The sequence below is a fragment of the Apus apus genome, chromosome Z (genome assembly GCF_020740795.1).
Source record: "Apus apus isolate bApuApu2 chromosome Z, bApuApu2.pri.cur, whole genome shotgun sequence".
Classification (NCBI taxonomy): Eukaryota; Metazoa; Chordata; class Aves; order Apodiformes; family Apodidae; genus Apus; species Apus apus.
The window spans coordinates 70,986,765-71,008,370 of record NC_067312.1 but is presented as its reverse complement, the minus strand read 5'-3'; the positions used below and the strand labels follow the sequence as shown (position 1 = coordinate 71,008,370).

The window sequence follows — 21,606 nt, the reverse complement described above, 5'->3', positions numbered from 1 at the left end:
TAAGGGAAAAATGGAATAAAATCGGATGGTCTCTCCAGCCTCTACAATCACACTGAAGAGCACTTCTTATCTATACTCAACCCTAACTTCAGAGAAAAAAGTGAAGGTGCTGATTCCAAATAGCTCTGAAATTTCTCCTTCCATAAGATTACCAGCAAAAGAATTACATGTACTTGGAAGTCTTACAATACCCAAGACTAGCAGTATAATCCCCATTTTACAGATGTGAAAGCAGGCATAGCAAGCTTGCAAGACACAGACCTGGAAGTGGTTTCCTTTCTTCAGCACTTGGTGCGTGTCCAGCTTTCTGGCTCCACTGTCTTAAATTTATGGGTAACTCTAAGCCAGACCACAGTTGCTAAATGCCCACAGAATTACAGTGCCTCTGGAAGACACCAGGGTGCATACACATCATTGTGAATGCAGGAGGTTGGTTCTGAAGTGGGTCATTCTCAAAAGATACTTAGGCAGCAGGCATGGGTACCTCTTCAGCAGACCCTCTGTCCTCATCAGCCTTCCTGAAATACACATCAGCTGTGTTCAGGATGGCAAAGAGGAGGTTCTAGGCACATGAGCTGAGTCCTCAAGCCCTGTGACCCACATGTGTTCTCCACACAGTGCTCACTAACTGCACCTTGCATTCCAATTGTCTACACGGGACCAGGAAAGCTGAAACCAGGATACTTTCTGGTGGACCAGGCACAACAGCAGCCTGGGCACCTTAATGAAAACATCTATGACCAGCCCTGCCTCCACACGGGCAGCTCAGTCTTGGAAGGAAGTTGGAACCAGCACTTGGCTGACATTTTGTCACACTGTGCCCTCCTCCACATAAATATCAGACAGGACATGGTCACCAACTGTTCCTGCCAACAGCTGTGTGTGTTTGTGTACGTATACACCAATTGATATACACACACATCCCACACACACCTTCTGCTTTCCTGGTCAGTAGCTAACATCAGCTACCTGCTGATGTGATCACACAGTAAACCCTGCTTCACTGATTAACAGCTCTTGTCTGTGGCATTGCAGATGTAAGATAAGGATGGAGGCTTTAGCATCGTAACTATTAAAAAGGATTTACCATCTTAATTCATTCTCTTTCAGTGATACAGAGTATTTGCTAATCTTAAAAATCTCTCAGCAGCTTGTCCTCAGCAGTACTGCTTCTATCAAATTTAAGGAGGAATCCACATACTTACATGAGAATCCCAGCTAGAAAAATGAGATGAGGAAGCATAGCGATGAACAAGGAGAAGCTGAAAATAATCTCTCAATCTTCTGCAAAGCACAAGAAATACATGATGCTAAACTAAGGATAATTACAGAGACATGACCCAGCTGAAAATGTTAAGCAGCCCTGGGAAAAGGCAGAAGTGCCACACGCCTTTCTAAAAACTGTTAAGCCACTCCTGTCACTGGCCTGTTAAAAATTCCAAATTCTAGTTCTCCTGACTCTCAGTCCCTCCTGAATAAGTAAGGGGGGCAGAAGCACACCGAGGCTTTTGGATGGCGCCTGAGATTTCATTCATGTGCTGCTATTTTCTAAGTGTTCTTCATCAGCATGGAAGCAAAAGCTAAGAAATAAAAATGCTGAAATGCACGGAGCAAATGAACAAAAAACGTACCCTTTGAAGGCAGAGAAAGTAGCACTGTTGCAGTTTGACCCCAGCCAGCAACTAAGCCCCACGAAGCTGCTCACTCACTCACTCCCCTCTGGTGGGAGGGGGAAGTGAATAGGAAGAGTAAAAATGAGAAAAATCAGGGATTGAGATACAGACCATTCAACAGGAAAAGCAAAAGCCACATATGCAAGCAAAGCAAAACAAAGAATAATTCACAACTTCCCTTCAGCAGGCAGGTGCTCAGCCACCTCTAGGAAAACAGGGCACCATCATACACACTTGATTACTTGGGAAGACAAGCTCCATCACTCCAAATGTTCTCTGCTTCCATCTCCTTCCCCCAGATTTATATGCTGAGATGACATTAGATGGTACAGCATATATCTTAGTCAGCTGGGGACAACTGTCCTGGCTACAGTCCTTCCCAGCTTCTTGTGCACCTCCTGGCCTGGCAGAGTTGAAAAGTCCTTAACTGAGTTATCACTGTTCTGTAACGAATAAAACATCAGTGTGTTACCAACATCCCTCTCATCCTAAATCCAAAACACAGTATTATACCAGCTACTGGGAAGAAAATTAACTCAATCCAAACCAAAATCAGCACAAGTAAACAACACATGGCAGGCCACACCTTAGGGTAGCACAGGCTGAATCCAAGGCAGTGTCCTGTGTGTTCCCATGGTGCTATTAATTTCTAGAGGGAACCTGCCTTCTTAGGACACCATTTCACAAGGTCAGAGAGGGGAAAAGTACATGCCAATTTGCTCAGAAACAAAGGGAGTTTTGCAGAAACTGAGGAATCATATAATTCCAAACTGCTAACATAGGCTAAATCAGTATAAATCACTGAAAATACACTGACTTCCTCACTGTACAGTAATACTGTGAGTTCTGACAGTAATTTACTAATCAGCAGTCATCACATGAAATAATGATAGAAACAAAAAGCACAATGAAAAGGCCTTTCCTTATCTCTTCATACATAATGATAAAAATAACATCCAGCACATTTCTTGCTTTTTTCTGAGGTTGAAGGACAAAGAGATTGATATGGTATCTATGAAGAAATGAGACCCATTAAAAGCAAAGAAGTAAGCACTTACTTTATTCTGGTGAAGCATGATGACAAAACAACCATCTCTGCATTACTGAGTTTAAAAGGAAAACTTGAATGGGCCTTACAGGCAGTAGTCCTGACAAGGGAATGGTTAACTGAGTTCTTGTGATTCAACTGCTGAATCCCTGTTCTACATTTGCCTGTTTTACGTTGAAATCTGCCCAACAAAGCTTACCCGGTCACTGCCTCATCTACATACTTACAAAGAGGACAAAGGGAGAACAGAGGATCAAGGGCACAGCACACATACTGGTTTATGGAACACAGGAGGTCACATTCAACTCCATAAACACATCCAGTGAACATCCTGCAGGGCAAAGTCAGTGGGAAGTCAACACTTCAGTTTACATCCTACAAGCTGGGCTACAGTGGGCTAAAAGTGGCCAGTATTCCAAATAAGGGCACTACACTTCTGTTTATCATCCCTTTTTTTTTTTTTTTCTCCTCTCTGGCAGTAAGTTTTTGCTCCTGATTACTCTTCAGGCAAAACTCTTCCTTTGATCAAAAGCAGCTACCACCTGACTCTTTTTCACTTAGTATCTATGATGGCAGGTCAGACACTTCCACCACCAGAGAGGAGGCACAGCAGGAGAGTTTACTGTACTTTAAACACTGCTCTTTTTTTGGATCTACCTCACAGAAGAGAGAGTTAAGAAAGCAGCTGGCAATTCTATTCACTGCAAGAGTTCACAGTTTTGTGAGATTTGTGAAGCAGTTAGAGACTGATGGCCAGTCAATCTTGCTAGCATCCCACACCTCCCCAAACATGTCACCACTGCCCAGCAAACCCCCTGTCAAACAGGGTAATAACATAAAGGTTGATTCAGACCCTGACATGACAGCTGTTCTGCCTGATGCTGCAATGATTATACACACACTGGGTTTGCATGCAACAAACGATGCTGCAGACATAATTTTAAACATGGGTAATTTTTCTCTTTGGCTAGTATGTCCTCAGGCAGACAATGGCACAGTTTATTTTCAACAGTTTATAGTTACCTTCAGATGATGTATCAGGTCACCATGAACTGAGTGACCTGTCATTTTATTTCTAAAATAACATCTCAACCAAAATAGGAGCTTGGACTAGATGACCTTTAAAGGTCCCTTCCAGCCCAAAAACGTCTATGAAAATAAGTATCAGTCGCAGTACAAGGTACTAGAGCTTGATATATCATTATTATTTTTTTGAGAAGTGCATTGTTGCTCTGGTTGGGACACATTCACAATAAACTGACAATGGAACAGGAACATGGGCAGAAAACTGGCCTGAATTTATAGAAAAAGCTTTGTCCCCGTTCCAACAAAATCCTCTCTCTGAGCAACAACGAATTTGCCCAAAAGCCTTTCAGCCTTCACCTCCACCACACAGGCTGGGATGATGTAAAAAATTAATCCCGTGACAACTCTCCTTCCTGCCTCCCTCCTGCTCCCCGCACCCTGCCCTAGAGCCCCAAAGCATGCCACCCCATCCTGAGAAACCTCCGTGCAGACACCAGGCCACACCACAACCGCTTAGCAACGAGACTGGGTCAGAAACTAAGCTTCTGATTCCTGGGTTTTCCGTGGCAGCCAGAGGATCTGCTTTGCTCGTGAGAAGCGTTTTGCCGTCCCCGTGAGCGCCGGCCACAGGCTCAACAGCACCAAACCAGGTCAGTCAAAGCCCTAGTTCCCCTTCCGTTTCTCCCGCAACCACCTGTTTGGTTGTTCCCCTGCTAGAAGGAGGAAACACCGGAGGCACTTGACACCCCCGGGGTGGATTTAGCTGGTCGGCCAAGCAAAATACGTTTACTTTTAGAAGTGCTTGTGTAAGAGTGGTGCTGCTCCCCACCGAGGGCACAAGAGCACAGCGTTCGCACCCCCGCTGCCAAGGGGCCCTCCCCGGGGCTGCTTCAGATGATTTGGGGTATTTCACTGAAAAAACAAACAAACAAACAAAAAAACCACCTAGCCAGGGAGAGGAAGGATCCCACAAGGGCAGGGTCTGGTGGTGACAGTTAGGAGCACGCCTGGAGCATCGGGAATGGGGCCACATCCGCACCTGGAACGCCGAGTGCCGGCTGGGGCTGGCGGCAGGGCTGCTGCTGGCGAAGAACCTGCTGCTCAGGGTCTGGTTTTCTTCATCAAACGGGCCTGCAAAAGTGAAGCAGCCCAGCTCTGCCATCTGGCAACGTGTGAGCGTCCAGCTCATCCAGAAGGGCAGGAAGATAACGGCCCTTGCTCCCAACAGTGGGAGCCTGAACTTTGTTGAGGTAAATAATCCGCATCCAAAACCAAGGAAGTTGATTGTCCCAGCTCAAAAACAGTCATCTTACTCACCCTGCTCTTTGGGGGGTGTGGAGCTACTGTGTTCTGCTGGCTGATCAACACGGGCTGTGAAATCCTTGAGCTTGAATTTTCCAACTTGAGGCCATTTGACTTGGGGTGCAGCTTCTCCTCCGTACGGACACATGTAAATTTAACCAAGCCAGTCTTGGTTGTTAGCCTCTCTCGACTTTATTCTTATTTCAATGAAATCAAACGGTTGTTTTTAACAGTCCATTTACTGATAAGTCCTAGGAAAATTACAAACTTCTGGTTGCTGGTTTTGGTTGGAAGGGCCACCCTGTTGGCAACACTCACGGAGTCCAGGTTTGCCAAAGTAGCCAGTGTTTCTCTGTTGGCCTTGTATGAGGGCCAGAAGGACAGACCAAAATCCCAAGTTCTTTTTGTGCAAGCTGAAGTACTAATAAAGATGTGAATCCCATCATTTTTGCATGCCTTTCTGTGCCATAGTAAATTGTTTGTACGTAGAAATACATCCCCTGCCTTTTACTAAACACCAGGTACGTGCCTGAGTGAACATTTTTGCAAGGGATGACACTAGCTAAAGCTGAGTGCTTGTCTTCTTTGGGTCTGGGTCAAACAAGACTAATTTTTTAAAACATGGTGAAATGTAGAAAAACTATTGTAATAGAAGTGTCCCAAACTCCTACTAAAGTTTAAAAGGAAGCAGCAAAACCTACAGTAGCGTCATCCGAAATCATCTTTCCTAGATCTTAACGTCTTAGTGAATATTTGTGCACCAAATGCCATGGTTTCTTTCAGTATACTTAGCCATTTCTTCCCTAGTCAGCTTTTAAGTATTAAGTATTCCTAATATTCTTGAAATTGTAAAGGAAAGCTGTAGCATTTCTATGACATTAACCTCCCTAGTCTTAAAATTGCCTAATAGTAGCTGTATTCTCCACACTGGAATTTTTTCTTCTAAAAAGCTGCTTTTTATAATAATAATGATCATAATCATAATCTGTTTGCTCTTGAAACTGTTGCTAGCTTTTCTGGTTTTCATTTGTTGGGGCTTTTTTATGCCTTTTTTTTAAAGATTATTTATTCAATTATTTTTTGTTGCTTATTCTATCCAGATTGAGTGTAAAAACAGCCCCTTAGAAGCAATGTTATTTTCTATTCAGGTGTAAACACAGGTTGTGTTAATAAAGATAACATTCAGATTTAATTACTGCCTTTTCACAGCAATGCCAAAAAGGAAAGTGAATGTTCCTGACTTTTTCATTCGGGAGTGAACTGCGTGAGGCAGCGGTGCCTGCTCAGTTGGCATCTGTGGATTGCTGGAGTTTGGCAGTATGGACTAAAAGGAGCTTTCATAATTAGCAAGTGTTTGTTTATTACGGGATTTCACCCCTGTGTAGATCCACTGGAAGACTTAGCAGCAGCGCAGGTGTGTCAGTCAAAAGCTGGAATAAGAAATCCTGGCTCAGCTACCACCCGAGCTGCTCGGTGTTGTTCGTGCTCACCCTGAACACACCCTACTGGAGATTTCTGCTTCTGTTTGGGTTGTCAGGCGCTCGGCAGGCACCTGCCCTGTACATCTGGTGAGGATGCAGAGGAACCGAGGGGACTGGTGAGCCTCAGGAACTCCACGGCAGGAGAAAGGGACGGTCCCAGGCTGCAGCCGAGCCCGCTCCATGCGAAAGGAGGGTGATGCCACCTGCCTTTCTCACTTGTAGCACAGGCCTCTTCCAACGGAGGGACTCGCCCTCCACCTCTGTCAAGTGCAGGAAGCACTGCGCAGCAGCCCTGGCTCCACGGAGACAGGCACCCCTTGGTGAAGGCAACCTGAACTCCAGCATCACTCGCACCGTGACACGCTCTCTGTTCCCTCAGAGATTAACAGAACCATGGAATGGTTTGGGCTGGAAGGGACCTTAAAGACCATCTATGTTAGATCCTCTGCCACGGGCAGGGACACCTCCCAGCAGCCCAGGTTGCTCCAAGCCCCATCCCACCTGCCCTTCAACACCTCCAGGGATGGGGCAGCCACAGCTTCCCTGGGCACCCTGGGCCAGGCTCTCCCCACCCTCACGACGAGGCAGCGCCACCCTCCGTGCCCTCCCCGCCTCCCTCCCGAGGCCGGCAGCTCCGAGAGAAACCCGATGAAAGAAGCCAAAAACCGGGGAGGAACCCCCGCGGCTACCGAGGCGCCGCGGCGGGGATTCGAACCGGCGATCTCGAGCCAGCAAGGCGGTGCCGGGCGGGAGTTGGAGTCAGGCGCGGCGCGGGCAGCCCGCGGGGGCCTGGCGGGCGGGCTAGGCGGCGCGGCGCGGGCGGGGCTCGGCCTTTCGCGCTCGGGCGGCGCCGCGGCAGGATGGGTGAGTGCGGGGCTGCCGGGCCCCGCTGCCCGCCCGGCCCCGCTGCCCGGCCCCGCTGCCCGCCCGGCCCCGCTCAGCGGCTGCAGCGCTCTCCTCTCCCTGCCCCGCCAGCCTGCGGCCGGCTCCGGGCCCTCCCTGCCTCCCCCGAGGCGGTGTGGGCGCCGCCGCCGCCATGAAGGGCCTGCCGGGGAGGCCTCACCCACGCGGCCCGCCGGGGAAGAAGCGGCCCCGTTCTCATCCCGTCCTTTCTCCGCTTTTATCCCGCAGGGAAGTGCCGAGGACTCCGCACCGCTCGGAAGCTCCGCAGCCACCGCCGCGACCAGAAGTGGCACGACAAGCAGTACAAGAAGGCCCATCTGGGGACGGCGCTGAAGGCCAACCCCTTCGGCGGCGCCTCCCACGCCAAGGGCATCGTCCTGGAGAAAGTGTGGGTAGAGCTGGGGCCCAGGGCTGCTGCCGGCAGCTGCGGGGGTGGGGGGCGAGCAGCCTGGCCCCCCCAGCCGGGCTGGGGCATCTGGCTGCCCTGGAAACTACCCCCGGAAAGTGAGGCCTTTGAGAGAGGCCTCGAGAAGGAAGCGGCGCTAAGCTGGTTTATTTTCTAAATTTGGGTGAGGTTTTGCTACCTGGAACATGCCGCGTTTCTGTGGGGTAGGTAGAAAACGTGGTTTGTTTTTCCACGTGGCAGCGCCGAGATGCGTTTTTTACCCTACGCATGTGGCTTAGAATAAGTGCTTCTTTTGAAGGGAAAGAATAAAAGTGTAACTTAACTCAGTGTAGGGTTGAGGGCAGTTGGATTTTGTGTGTGTGTCTTTTGTCGAAGATTCCATCTTCTTCTGGCCTTTTTGAGTATGTGGGGTTTTTTCCTTCCATAATTTATGAGCTTCACTGGAACACTACCAGGGCTCCAAGATGTTTTTCGTGTTTTTTGGGGGGGTGGTTTTTTTTTCCTCCTCCCTGTTCTTATTTACTGAACTGGTATGTGTCTGTAGGTGATTAATTTTCAGTTTTTACTCAGCTGAGGAACTGGGCTCCTGTATATTGAGTAGCTCTGTAAAGATCACCAGTAGTTTTTTGTTTAGAACTTCAGATACAGTGTGCACTTAGTACAAAGTAATGCAGTGATTTGTAGTGATATCTGCTAGTTCATCAGACTGGCTTTTGATAGTTTTATTTCCATGTGTTCTCATTTTAGAGGAGTAGAGGCTAAGCAGCCCAACTCTGCCATCAGGAAATGTGTCAGAGTCCAGCTGATTAAGAACGGCAAGAAAATAACAGCTTTCGTTCCCAACGATGGCTGCCTGAACTTCATTGAGGTAACTTTCAAAAATGGATGGTAAAAAGTTGTGTAGCAAAGTAAAGAAACACATTGTTGATGGATTTTATGGATGGTGAGACTGGGATTCATGTCATTCTGCAGCACATGTCTCAAAGCTGCAGAGGCAGATACCAATCGCCTTCTCCTTCCTACCCTTTCTTTAAACTTGAGCCACACTCTGGACTTGCTAATGTTGCCCATTTCAGTGTTTGTGGAGTTTTAATGCTCACAACTTTGTAACCACCTGGTCTTCCCTTGCAGGAGAACGATGAAGTCCTGGTGGCTGGTTTCGGTCGGAAGGGTCACGCTGTTGGTGACATCCCTGGTGTTCGCTTCAAGGTTGTCAAAGTAGCCAATGTTTCTCTGCTGGCCTTGTACAAGGGCAAGAAGGAGAGACCAAGATCATAAATTTAGGATAATTTCCCAAGAAAGTCAATAAAATCTTGGATTGGAAAAAAAATATCGATGCTTGTGTTTTTTAAGGCTTATGATGTTTTGATGTGTGTCTGCAAGTGATACACCTCAGGGACGTTGGGGTGTGCTGTCTTTTTTGTTGTTGGTAGCTGGCTTGTCCTTCTTTCAGAGATGCTTTGCTCTTGAAGGACAGGAGAGCCAGAGCAGAGTTACACCCTTTCCAAACTGAATTGTGTTTTCTGGAGCAGGACAGCTCTGCTGGGAGTGTCAGATTTATGCCACAGAAGCTGTTTCAGTGCTTTGTGGACCAGCCCCCCTTGCCCAGCGCCTTCATGGAGGCTTCTTAACTAGAGTAGTGACTGTGCTGCAGTCAGGATGGACTGATGGACCTGAGAAGGCCTGTCCCCCCTCTCAGACCCTTCTTCCTGAAAGTTGTCATGAAGGGGGCCCCATGAAACCACTTCTGAATGGTTATACTGGCAGTTGTGCAGAACTGAAGAGTTTGAAGCTTGGGTCCAAGCCTGACACTTAGAAGCTAGTTAGGGCTCTGACCTAAGGCTGTATTGGAAGAAGGGAGAGGTCTCCAGGGCTTCCTCTCATAGTTAAAAGAGGGCTGGAGTTCTGCAAGAGCATGGAAAAGGAGAAGCCTGTCACAGTGGCACACTTGGTGCACAAGTGAAAGTCATTACCTGTTGCGCCACAGCTCCAACCATCCTCCAGGCTGCATAATCTCTAGTCAGTGTATCCATAGGGATGGCTTCTGCAGGGGAAGGGACAGTGGGAATGGTCTCTTGACACGTCTTGCAATACAGTTCTTCCCTTGTTTTCCTCTTGTCAAATCTTGTCTAGAGTGGACATTTCCTACTGGATGTTAGTTGAGCACTTAAAAATGGAATGTTAACTTACGATGGAAAGATTAGTTGGGCAGCAAGAATAGACCTTGTCTTGTCTGTCTGTCAGACCTGCTGTGACCTTGTGCTAGTAATTCAGATCTATTTTTTTTAAAGAGAGGCAATTCCATTTTTATAAAATACCACTACTCTAAATACAAGGAAAGATTAACAGCATTTCAGAAACCCAGGGCCCTTTTAACCCTGAATAGTTCAACTATCACCTAAAGGTGGCTGGTTGGTGGGGTGGGTTGGTTTTTTTCAAAGTCTGAAATATATTACTCCCTTAGTGGCTGTGTATAGATACTGCTCAGGAGGTGTTTGTATTAACTGTAATAAATTCTGCACAACCCAGAACTGAATTACATTTCATCTTTTTAGGAAGAATAGACCACTGCCTAGTGTAGCTGGAATTTCATCTTCAGTTGTCATGTCAGTCATAAAGCTTCTCCCGTAAGAAGTTAAATGAAATTCCTAACTGCTAGCTCTGGCCAAAAAGAACCTGATGTTTCTTTGGGACTATAAAATCCATGAGGAATCAAAACCTCTCAAGCAAGCTGGGAGGAGAAACTGCATTAATTCCAATGCATATTTTAGAAAAAAAAAACCTTCCTCAAGCTGAAAATGGTCACTGTAAATGTTGAAAATTGTACTTATCCATGGTCTTGATGAGAGCAGTTCTAGTTTCTAGACTGAAGACAGGCAGTTTTGTAGTACGGGGATTATTTTTTGCATTATTTTTAGCACCTGACAAGATCAGGTTCAGGTCTGGAAGGGATTATTAAACCATTTTTTTAACCTAATCATCATCTCTGCCTTGCTCAGCCCATAGAACTCCCCCTAGTTGTTCTCAGGGTTAAGTGCAAATTAGGTCTGACTAGCTGGACTTGGGCGAGTCTGTTTTGAAGATGCCTGTTTCTTATAGTGAGTTCAGCTGTTCTCATTTTAACTGCTGTTACTACTTGAACATCTCTTTTACTAGGCTTTTTGGCCTTCTTGGCTAGATTAAGAAAACTTCCATTGAAAAACTGAAATATTTCATTAGTTCACATTTTCAATATTTTTTCTCTCCATATTGTCCAGTTTTTCAACATCACTTTAGAATGTGGATACCAGAACTAATACAGTTATAGAACATCATCTAAAAAGCCAACACATCCCTCTGTGTCAGCTTTTATTTAAATAATTGCAACATCTTCCATTCTATGAATATTTGCGCTGATACATTTTACCTTGAATTTGGCCCCTTGTTAAAGTGTATTTTGCACACAGCTTAATAGTGGATCACTGGGTTCTTTGTTTCATGTTAGAGCTATTTTATGCAATAAAACCTCAAAATATTTACTTGGCTGAAGTTAAACAATTCCCTCATTTTAATAGCAATTAATCTGTGTGTTCATCCAAAAGGCTCTGCTTCAATTAGTATTTATTAATTTATATTAAAATGGAGTAACATATAAGAACAGATTGGGAATCTCTACTACTGGGTATTTTGTAGTTTAGTCATCTGCAAATCTGTGAGACTTGGATTCAAATCCTTGTTCAGGCCTGGGCTGAACTTGGGTTTTCTTTACCCTTGCAGATGCAGTAGCCCCAGTCACAATGAAATGGGCTTTCTCTGCAGCTCCTTCCCTGTATTATGGGGGGAACTCTGGAAAAGCTGCATGCTCTGATTCCAGAAGCAAGACTCCTTCTGTTGGAACCAAACTTAAATAACCTCTCAGATTTTTAGAGCCTTAACTGATGTGCAGTTCAGTCGATGAGCACGTTGGAGTGGAGGTGAAGAGGCTGGGTGGGCCAGGCCACCAGCCGGCTCCACGGCTCCTCAGGCTACCAAGTATCACCATTTTTTTACTGTGCTTCCTGGTTTCCCAGCCCTGTTTTCTTGGATACCAAAGGGTTAATTGCTAGTAGTTGGTTGTTTTTTTTCTTTCACACAACCATATGCACATTCTGGATCTGTTCTCTTTTTCCCAAAATGTTACGTGGATGGATTTTGAGGATCTGCATCTGCCCAGGATTTCCTACAGCTTCACAGAATCAAAGCTACTGTTTATGCACACAACTTCAGTCATGCCACTGTACATCCAGAAATCTCGAGAGATGTCCTCATCACATCTGCTGTGGCTCTGTCTACAGCTCTGTGAAACCTGGAGTACACACACAGTCATGGGGAGTGGCACACAGCAGAGATGCACTCATGTTCCTACCAAGTCTCTGAAACCAAGCCTTGATTTAGGAGCAGAACAAAGCAAGCAGCCAGCCAGGTCTGAGAGCATTGGTTGCCATCAGTACAGTTAAATGTACTAATTCTATGCATCAAACCAATGGCAGGTATGTATCTGAGAGACACCAGGTACACATTTATATGCAAAAAAGCTAGAATGCCAATAATTGTTTTCAGGTGATCCTTTATTACAGTAAGACAGGAAGCTACAGGATAAGTGAACCTCAACACTGGGCTGTGTGACTCCCAGCTTGCAGACCTGACAGCAGTTCCTGGTGGAAGAGATCAACTCCAGTCAGCTCATTTCTTCTCAAAATCATGTCTTATGTATGTAGGTGTTACCCTACCCAGCTGCTGCTGTTTGGAGTCCAGCTTAGTGTCTACAGGAGATACATTACTTGAAGGAAGCAAACGACCAGCTTTGGTTTGGTTACTACAGCAAACAGAGTCTGTTTCGTTTTGTTGTTTTGATTTGCTTTTCTTGTGTAGCAAAATCATTAGCAGGCTGTCAGTGATAGTCCTTTGAAAAGAGGACTTTACCGCAGCCAGCGGACTTCTAAAGTCCTTGCAGTTCAGTCTTGGCAAATTCTAAAGCCCATCTGGCAGGAGAGGAGATGGGAGATTTATCGGAGGGTAAATGGAGCAAAGACTCAGCTTCCAAAAGTAGGACGTTGTAACGAGGGACTCTTGCCACTAGATGTTGCTATCAGCACAATGAGGGGAAAAGCTGAAACATGAAAGGTGTAAGCCAAAAAGTTGTTTACGTGGAATTTAACAAAGGAAATCTTCAAAATGTGAAATTTAGCCTTTAACTGATTCAGTGAGCTCCCGTTAGGAAAATGGGGCACTTACTGTCTTGTTGCCTTTGAGTACCTTAAATGGTGGCTAGATGCTACTTAGCAGCACAAGAGCTTATGGAGTAAATTCACCTGCAATCTTGTCAGATCAAAAACAGGGAAGAGAAGAACAAAGGTGGTTATTACTCCATGAAGCATGCGTACATTTTACAGCTTTGGCTGAATTAGGGGCTTGTTTTGTGGGGGCTTTTTTCAACTTCTTGCAAGAAGGTAGAAAAGGTGAGACTGTTATTAAGGGAAAGGGTTAATAACAATTACCAGAACACACAGAGCTGAGAGCAGAACAAGTAAAGAACAACATTAAAGCTAGCTGCACGTTTTGCACTGCTTGTTAATATTTGTTTTACATGCCTGTTTAGCATGTAACACCTAGTCAACACTTGGGCACCAGGATTCTTCTAGCCAATGTCCCTGTGGATCCTGTCAGTGCCCAGGAATAACTTCTGTGATCTGTACACTGTAGAAAGAAGTCAAAGGAAGATGAGCCAAGGCAAACCTCACCACTAGGTGAGGAGGGGGGTTAGGCCTAATAAAGAAGCACTGAAATTATGTGTTACACAACCCAAATCCTCTGAATGGAAGGCGATCAACAGAGATCAGAGAAGAGCTGAACTGATGCAACAGATACATTTTTCTAATTCATTAGCAAAGCGTATGTAAATACTGGAAGACTCGACTAATATTAAGGAACCATACCTGACTGCTGGATGTAGGAAAATGAACTTTACAAACTCTGGAGAAGCAAGCAATGCTTAACAGAGTGAGGCCTGGCTGGAATCCACCAAAATTCAGTTCAGGATTTTGATTTGGATCAGGTGCAAAGGAAAGGATTAGTTAATTTCCACAGCTTGCCAAATCTTTTTCCATCTATGCTCAGCCCGTGTTCTCCCCTACTGTGGGCTCTACCTGTCCCTGGAACTGGAGTGGCATGAACTGCAGTGCTTGCTCAGCAGAAACAAAAGTCATTACGACCAGCTTCTGTGTTTTAAGGTGATGTATTGCAGAAGAGACACTGGGAATTGCTCCTGGTGGTGCAGATGACTGCTGGCGAAGATCTCATTACTGTGATTCTTCTCTAACTATAGCCTAACCCTGGGCAGCAACAAAGGTGGGGAAAGGAAGCACCTGAATAGTATCTGACTCCATCTGGCCTCTGCTGCTGAGGCTAATAGTGTATGGCTGCTGAACCCAGCAGTGCACAAAGCACACAGCCTAATCTCTTTAGACAGGGCTGCCTCCTAAAGCGCGCTGCACTAACATCTCTGAGAAACAATGCCACAGCAAAACACTTTATTTTCTATCAGGCTTCAGGAAAAAAAGCATTCAAGGCAAGTCTCTGTAAAACCATTCACTTTCCAAACAAAGCAGCAGACTCCTCTCTTGCCTTAAGTTGAAAATCATCTTCAGCAGGTGACAGTTACAACAAACTCTTAAGCGGCGAAGCAAAAGCTTCCTTGGGGTGTCGTGTTTTTTTAAGACCCTAATGAAAGCCAGGACATAAACCAAACAGGTGTGATACCTTCTTAATTCTTCCCGAGCACTCAATAAATGGTTACTCTCTTCAGGGCTACTCTTCCTAGCATGGCTCTGAATCAGCCTGGCTTTTTAAGTCTAGGAATTAAAGCTAAGCTGCAGCTACTTGACATGACAGTTTTGCAGCTATGAACTTCATGGGGCTTTTTTGCTAAAATATTATCTAAACTGTCTGAAACACTTTTGAAGGCCTACCTGTTAATAAAAATATGCACATATATTCATTTATACACTGTTCTCTAGAATAGAGTATTTCTGGCAAAAACAGTTGTAACTTCACATTTCAGAGGAGGGATAAATCCTTTTTCCTTTGTGCTGGAACTGAAATGCTATGCAATATAAATACAGATATCCCAACAAACTCATTATATCAGTGATAACAAATGAGGCCAAAAAAAAAGTTACTGGAAGTCTTGCGGAAATTCATGGAGTTGCAACAAGAATTGGTATTGATTACTTCATTCTTTTCAGCTCTTAATTAACTCGCTCAAAAATTTACTGTTGTGAAAACAAGCACACGATTTGACCAAAGGAATGTTACTTTTAATAACCAAAACCAACCAACTACAAACCTTCTGGCAGACCAGATGGGGGTTAACCTGATCATGCTGACACAAAGGAGGGATTATGTAGGTAGCAATTGCATTCCAAAGAAAAGCACATTTTTTATTTAGTTGAACACATAAAATTAATTCTTCTTGCTGATACTTGTGACCAAGAGCAGGTATGAGTCTGTTCTCTTAAAAAGAAGTCCCCAGGAGCAATGGTCTTCAATATGTCTTCCCACATGAGCAAGGATGAACGACTGAGCAAATTTACAAAACTGGAACTGGTAATTTTCTTTGGATAGGCTGCAAGATTTCAGATAATGTATACAGCTAAAACCCAAGTTCAGATAAAATAATCTTATTATGCTAAATAATATTACAAAATAGTGATGAAATTAACTTGATTTTGAAATAAAATAGGATTTTTGTATATAAACATTCTGTATAAAACAACCTGTAAGTCACATTAAGGCACAGATGTAAATGGGAAATTAAGATGCCTACTTCCCACTTAAGCCATTAGGAAGTAGATATCTAAACAAGATTGTATCTCTCATTCATCTCAAATATTTATGTTATCCTGTATTTGTTTCTCAGTCTAAGCTTAGTGTATTTGTACTAACTGAGCTGAACTTTTGTCTAGTGGTATTCTGGACAAATTTCAGGGAAACTCTGACAATGGTGATGACACCGTTCTGCTACTTCACTGCTTATGGTGTTAAATGGTTAAGAATTGTAGCAGGGCAGTGGAACTGTCAGATTGCTTATCCTTTTCTTGCCCCCCATTATTATAATCTTGTCTCAGTAACTGTGGGAACAGGGTCAAGGCACTAAAGAGGAATTTGGAGGGGAGTTATCAGCAGGAAGGAAGCAAGGCAGAGACAGCTTCAGAAACTGGGAAGAACTTGAGTGTCCAGCCAAATGAATATATGGTTCTAAGATACCAAGGAGGTAGTGAGTGATTGCTGGGAGAGGACATGCAGGAGTTAGGGTGTGACTGTCAGGACACTGACAAAGCAGTATCCTGCTGTTTGAGTTATCCATTAAACAAGTGCTTTCGTTGTGACAGAGGAAATCTTAAGTCTAATACAATCACTGAATCATTCTGATTGGAAAAGACCTTTACAATCATCAAGTCCAACAATTAACCCAAATCTACCAAGTGCAGAGCTAAACCATGTCTCTCAACATCACCTCTGCACGTCTTTTAAACACCTCCAGGGATGGTGATTCATCCAGCGCCCTGGGCAGCCTGTGCCAGTGTTTCATAACCCTTTCAGTAAAGAAGTTTACCCTAATATCTAATCTAAAACTCCTCTGGCACAACTTCAGACCGTTTCCTCTTGTTCTTTTGCTTGTTGCTAGGGCGAAGAGACTGACACACACCTGACGACAACCTCCTCTCAGGCAGTTGTAGAGAGTGATAAGGTCTCCCCTCAGCCTCCTTTTCTCCAGACTGAACAGCCCCAGTTCCCTCAGCTGCTCCTCATACGACTTGTGCTCCAGACCCTTCACTAACCTCGTTTCCGTTCTCTGGACTCACTCCAGCACCTCATTGTCTTTCCTGTAGTGGGGGATCCAAAACTGACCCCAGGATTTGAGATGCAGCCTCATCAGTGCCGAGTACAGGGGGACAATCACTTCCCTCGTCCTGCTGGTCACACTACTCCTGATACAAGCCAGGATGCTGTTGGCCTTCTTGGCCACCTGGGCATGGCCCATGTTCAGCCAGCTGACGACCCAACACCCGCAGGTCCCTCTGTGCTGGGCAGCTCTCCAGCCTCTCTTCCCCTAGTCTGCAACATTCCATGCAGTTGTTGCTACTCAAGAGCAGGACCCAGCACTTGGCCTTGTTGAACCTCAGTCCATTGATCCAGCCTGACCAGGTCCTTCTGCAGAGCCTTCCTGCCCTGGAACAGATCAACACTCCTGCCCAATTTAGTGTCATCAACAAACTTACTGAGGGTGCTCTTCATGCCCTCATCCAGATCACTGATAAAGATACAGTGTGCAAAGCTCTGTCCAAATAATATTAAATTTTGTTTACAAATTATAAATCAAGGTAGAAAGTAATGGGCCTTGTGAATTCTTCCATGTAGAAGAAAAATAAGTACTTCCTATCTACATACAAATTACATTTTTCTTGCAATTCTTGGGGAGAAAAAAAGAAGATCAAATTAAGGTGCAATGGAAGGCTGATGGACTGGGGAAAGTGACTGGAATATAGGCTCCCACACTTATTTCATATTTGTTTTCTTCTATCTGTGATTACAATCTGTAAGTTACACTACCCCACGTACAGTGTCACATGGATGAGATGCTGACATTCTGAGTAGAGCAATGACACTTCACAGATTTGCAGTAACAAGTCTTTCCTTTAGAGAAGAAACCAAACTGGCCAAATCCTATGTTGAGTAATACTGTTGTATTCAATGTATTTGGCTTCCAAGACAGAAACAGGAAGGGCTGGTCCTCAAGAAATGCCTATGAAACTATGCTTATACATTTTGCACAGCAGCATCTTAGCAGTTGAATCTTCTCAAGGTACTGAAAATAATACTCAAACTTATTCTTTTATGCTCTTTTATCAGGAACAGCTCTTGTCAAGTATATGAGAACACTAAAATTAGTGTTTCAGCTCTAAGTTATTCCAACGCCACTCTATTCAGGATGGCATTTTATTCTTTCTGTTGTTTAAAAGTGGAATTTCTTCTGTACATTCAACCCTCAATGCAGTGCCAGGTAACATCTGTGATGCTTTGAGAATATGAGCATAACTGATCCTCAGATATGCTGATGCAGCATTCAGTGCTGATGGCTTGTAGGGAACAACTCCATCAATCCTTTCCACTTCCCTGATCCTAAGGTCAGCAGGAGCTAATTCAGACCTTGGTTTAAATAAAGCTACCTGAGGCCAGTCCTAAGTTATACTGGGAAAAAAGGTCCCAAGGGCTTGGCAGCACAGTGTGAGTGTGCTGATATGCTGGATAGAGGCAGCAGCAGCTGACAGAGAGCTGCTTAGCAATGCAGGGAAGCAGAGGGGGGCTGGCGGCTTTTACTTCTCTGTTCCAGTGTATCACAAATGAAGACAACAGAGCAGGAATGAACATTTAACAGCTCTTAAAACTGCTGTTACCTGTTTGGTTTTTTTTGTTTGTTTGTTTTCCTCCTCTGTAAATTGTCCTTAAATTTGAAAATGGGCTATGGATACAATTATCAAGCACATGTTATCAAAAGTGTTTAAAAAGACAATGTACCTACTGTCATGTATGTATGAATGGAAAGCCATATTTAATAAATCTTACATGGAAAAATGGCTTTTCAGGTTGTTATGACCCAAAACGTGTATTTTTGTTATTAATTCCAAATGGCTGGCAAAAGAACTCTGCACCAATGGAATTCTAAGGACTGCAAGGTATTTCAATCCACCAAAAATATATTACGCAAGTGTGAAGGACCAGACCTTTCCTCACACGAACATAATATGCCCTTTAGGTCAGCAGTCATAACGTGGCAGTTTAAACCCTCTCCTGCCTGTCTCCTCTGCCAGAAAACAACTCCAACGCCATGAGGGAGGTAGCTAGCTGCTAGCTGCTAGCTAGAGAGGAGCAGTGGTGGGAAAAAGTCTCTGTCTGATTGGCTGAGAAGCCCCAGAAACTAGAGACTGGCCAATTGGGAGCAAAGGAGACCCATAAAAGAGACAGCAGGCGTGCTGCTTGGGGTGCGCTTCTGGACGGACACTGAAGCTGCTGCTGCTTGCTCTTGGGGGGCGACCTGCGCCTTGGGGGGGCCTGCCAGCCAGAGGGTGCCTGCCAGCCAGAGGTTCCCTGCTCCTGTTCCCACTCCTGTTTACCTGCAGTCCCGGCTAATCCCTGCAGGCCCGGCTCGTCCCGGCTCACCTGCGGCTTTTGCAGTCCCGGCTCCCGACCTGCCTGCGGTTCCTGCCTGCTGCTGAGCAGGTGCAGTGAAACTTCTTCCTGCCACCCGTGGTTCTAAGACCGGGGTGCAGGGGAAGTCATCCACAGCTACTATACAAGTACCTAGACCATCTCAGGAACAAAGTAAGGGATTGTATTTTGGGAATAATTCTCTCCCTGAGGTGTTCCTGCCTCACCTGCACACAACCCGTGACCCTATACGGGACAAGCGTCGGGCATATCCCTCTTTCTTCTTCCCCTCTGTGTGATGATAATAATTAATCTGGGCGTGTAAATAAGGCCTATCTATATATAAGTATTAGAGCATATGTAAGTTCTTCGTATTTGGTGTTTTAAAGATACTTTACAGATCTATGTCTTCTAATTACCCTCTTTAAGTCTCCTGCCCCACATTGCTTCATTTTTTCCCCTCAATAAACCATGTATTCGTAAATTCTAATTGGGGATTGGCTGCTGTTACTGGAAACACTAGTGAGCATTGAAGAAGTGTCTCACCTGAAAAGTCAGTGCCAAAGTTCACTGCTCCTCTGGGAGGGGCGAGCGCTGCGTGCGGACCTCTCGGCAGATCCCGGTAAGTTAAATTTGCTCCAACAAGGAGATACAATAGGTCGCAGATTGCAACAGCAAGTTAAAAATATGCAACCAATCAAAATATCTAAAAACCCAGAACCTGAAACCTGATGCATTTTGCATTTCCAGCACTGATATGGCATATGTTGGGACTCTGGATGCAAGTGACATTTTGCTGACCATATAAAGCAGAATCTGTAATTCCAGCTCAACTGCTCAGGACTTGTGATTTGGTTTATACTGAAAATAAAATGTGATTAGGTAAGAAGTCAAGACGACTTGTATGGAAGGTACTTCTAACCTTCACTTCTGACCTTCACTGTTCTTCACTTCTTGCACTACTAGGCAATTCATACTTGCTCAAAATTCAAGAGCTGTCCAGGGAGGTTTGCGTAAAGACAGCAGGGTAGGGAACAAACCTGTGAACAACTTACTACTACAATGAGAATACTAATTGACTACAACAGTAACTCCCCCAGGGTATGGCAAAGCTTCCTTTGGAGGCAGTGAAGCACGGGAAAGCCAGATGTTTTCATACAATAGCATTAGGCACCTTGAACTCTGCAACTGTACATGCTTAGTCAGATGTTGACTGTAAGTACTTTGCTTGTCTACAGTCCTGATCCTATTTTGCCCTGAAGCATGACATACACAAAATATTCTCAGCAAAGTATTATTCAGTCCTGGGATCAGGATGTTCTGCGTGTGGTGTGGAACACAAGGATGGTCCGTGCATAAAGCTGTGGTGGAGAAGGTGGTCCCGAGGTGAAGAAGTCTCACACCATAAACTGACAGCCACAAGCTTCAACCATATCTTACAAGACTTTTGCTGAACATATCCTCACAGATGGTGCAGATTTTCTAGATATATGATTATTAGTGGATAAGTTCAGTAGATCCAAAGCCCCTATCTCAACTGTGCATCAAGGAACCATAGATTTGTGCATCTGTTTGCAGTCTAACTAAGGTCAAAACCACGGCAAAACAGACGTAGGAAAGGAGTGATTTCAAGGGGATGATGAAATCACAAGTGTGTTCAAGTCTTGGTGGTACTTGAAAGTTGTCAAAACTGCAGCCAACTCTTAGGTCTTCCATTGTAACCAGGGAAGGAGCCATGAACAGTCACCTTTCCACACTGCACTGCTTACCATTCAGGAAGGATTCCTTTACTTGATTTCATTTGCAGTAGCTTTACTAGAGCGAACCATCAATCTATCCTTCAGCTCAGAGGTCTGGACACATCAAACAGAAAAACAGAGATGAAATGTATTTAATTGTAGCAGAATTACGACAGATCACACCACCAACCAACCATGTGTTGGAGGGACCACCTCAAAATGCTTTTACACACCTGAGAAAGACCCCAGGACATCAGGGACCTTCTGACAGTCATGAAGGGTGTCAGCAATGTGCCAAGCACAAATTTTCTTTGCAAAGTAAGTATAGCAATAGGGCAGCCATGTTAACAAAGACTGAAAGGTAAGTCCTAAATGAACTGAACCAAGAGCTTCAAAGGAGAAGATAATGTTTTTGCAGTTATGCATCTGATCTTTTTAATTTCATAGGAGGAAGGGAGAATTATTTCATCTTCTCTTACCTTTCAACTGAATCAGCATTTGTATTCTGCTTGGGTGCTAGTCTTGCATAACTCAGAGGCAGATTGAGACCCACCACTGGGCCTACAGTACTGAGCCACAATATAATGTAATTTGTGTATCTAGGGAAAATAAACAAACAACAAGAAAGCACCATAAACATATTATCCCAGGTTCTGCTGAACTGCAGACACACTTGACAGTCATATAATAACTTCAGATGGCGCTACTTCTTCACTTTATCAAATGTATTTTAACTTTCAGCCCCTAGGTGGCAATCAAGAATCTTACTCTATTTGGACCAGGGAAGTTGTTTTGACCACCT

General features: G+C 44.7%; 2 protein-coding genes across 3 annotated transcripts in view; one reads left to right on the top strand and one right to left on the bottom strand.

Moving 5' to 3' along the window:
- Positions 1 to 7,332: 7,332 nt before the first annotated feature.
- On the top strand, positions 7,333 to 9,169 carry RPS23 (ribosomal protein S23). The gene is made up of 4 exons (XM_051643260.1): positions 7,333 to 7,394; positions 7,662 to 7,821; positions 8,587 to 8,707; positions 8,971 to 9,169. Exons 1-4 carry the CDS (start codon positions 7,391 to 7,393, stop codon positions 9,115 to 9,117), a joined length of 432 nt encoding a protein of 143 aa, XP_051499220.1. The 5' UTR covers positions 7,333 to 7,390; the 3' UTR covers positions 9,118 to 9,169.
- Positions 9,170 to 12,407: 3,238 nt separating this feature from the next.
- Positions 12,408 to 21,606, bottom strand: part of ATG10 (autophagy related 10) — a 92,089-nt gene continuing 82,890 nt past the window's right edge. The window contains exons 6-8 of one of the 2 annotated variants that reach the window (XR_007891848.1): positions 21,284 to 21,403; positions 20,835 to 20,918; positions 12,408 to 12,967 (exon numbers count right to left, since the gene is read on the bottom strand). Coding sequence is in view for 1 of the 2 variants with exons in the window: in XM_051643084.1 (XP_051499044.1) it covers positions 20,906 to 20,918; positions 21,284 to 21,403 (133 nt within the window). In the remaining variant the exon portion in view is untranslated. Of the gene's footprint in view, positions 20,919 to 21,283; positions 21,404 to 21,606 lie in introns of both variants that reach the window. The other variant, XM_051643084.1, reaches the window with a different exon arrangement.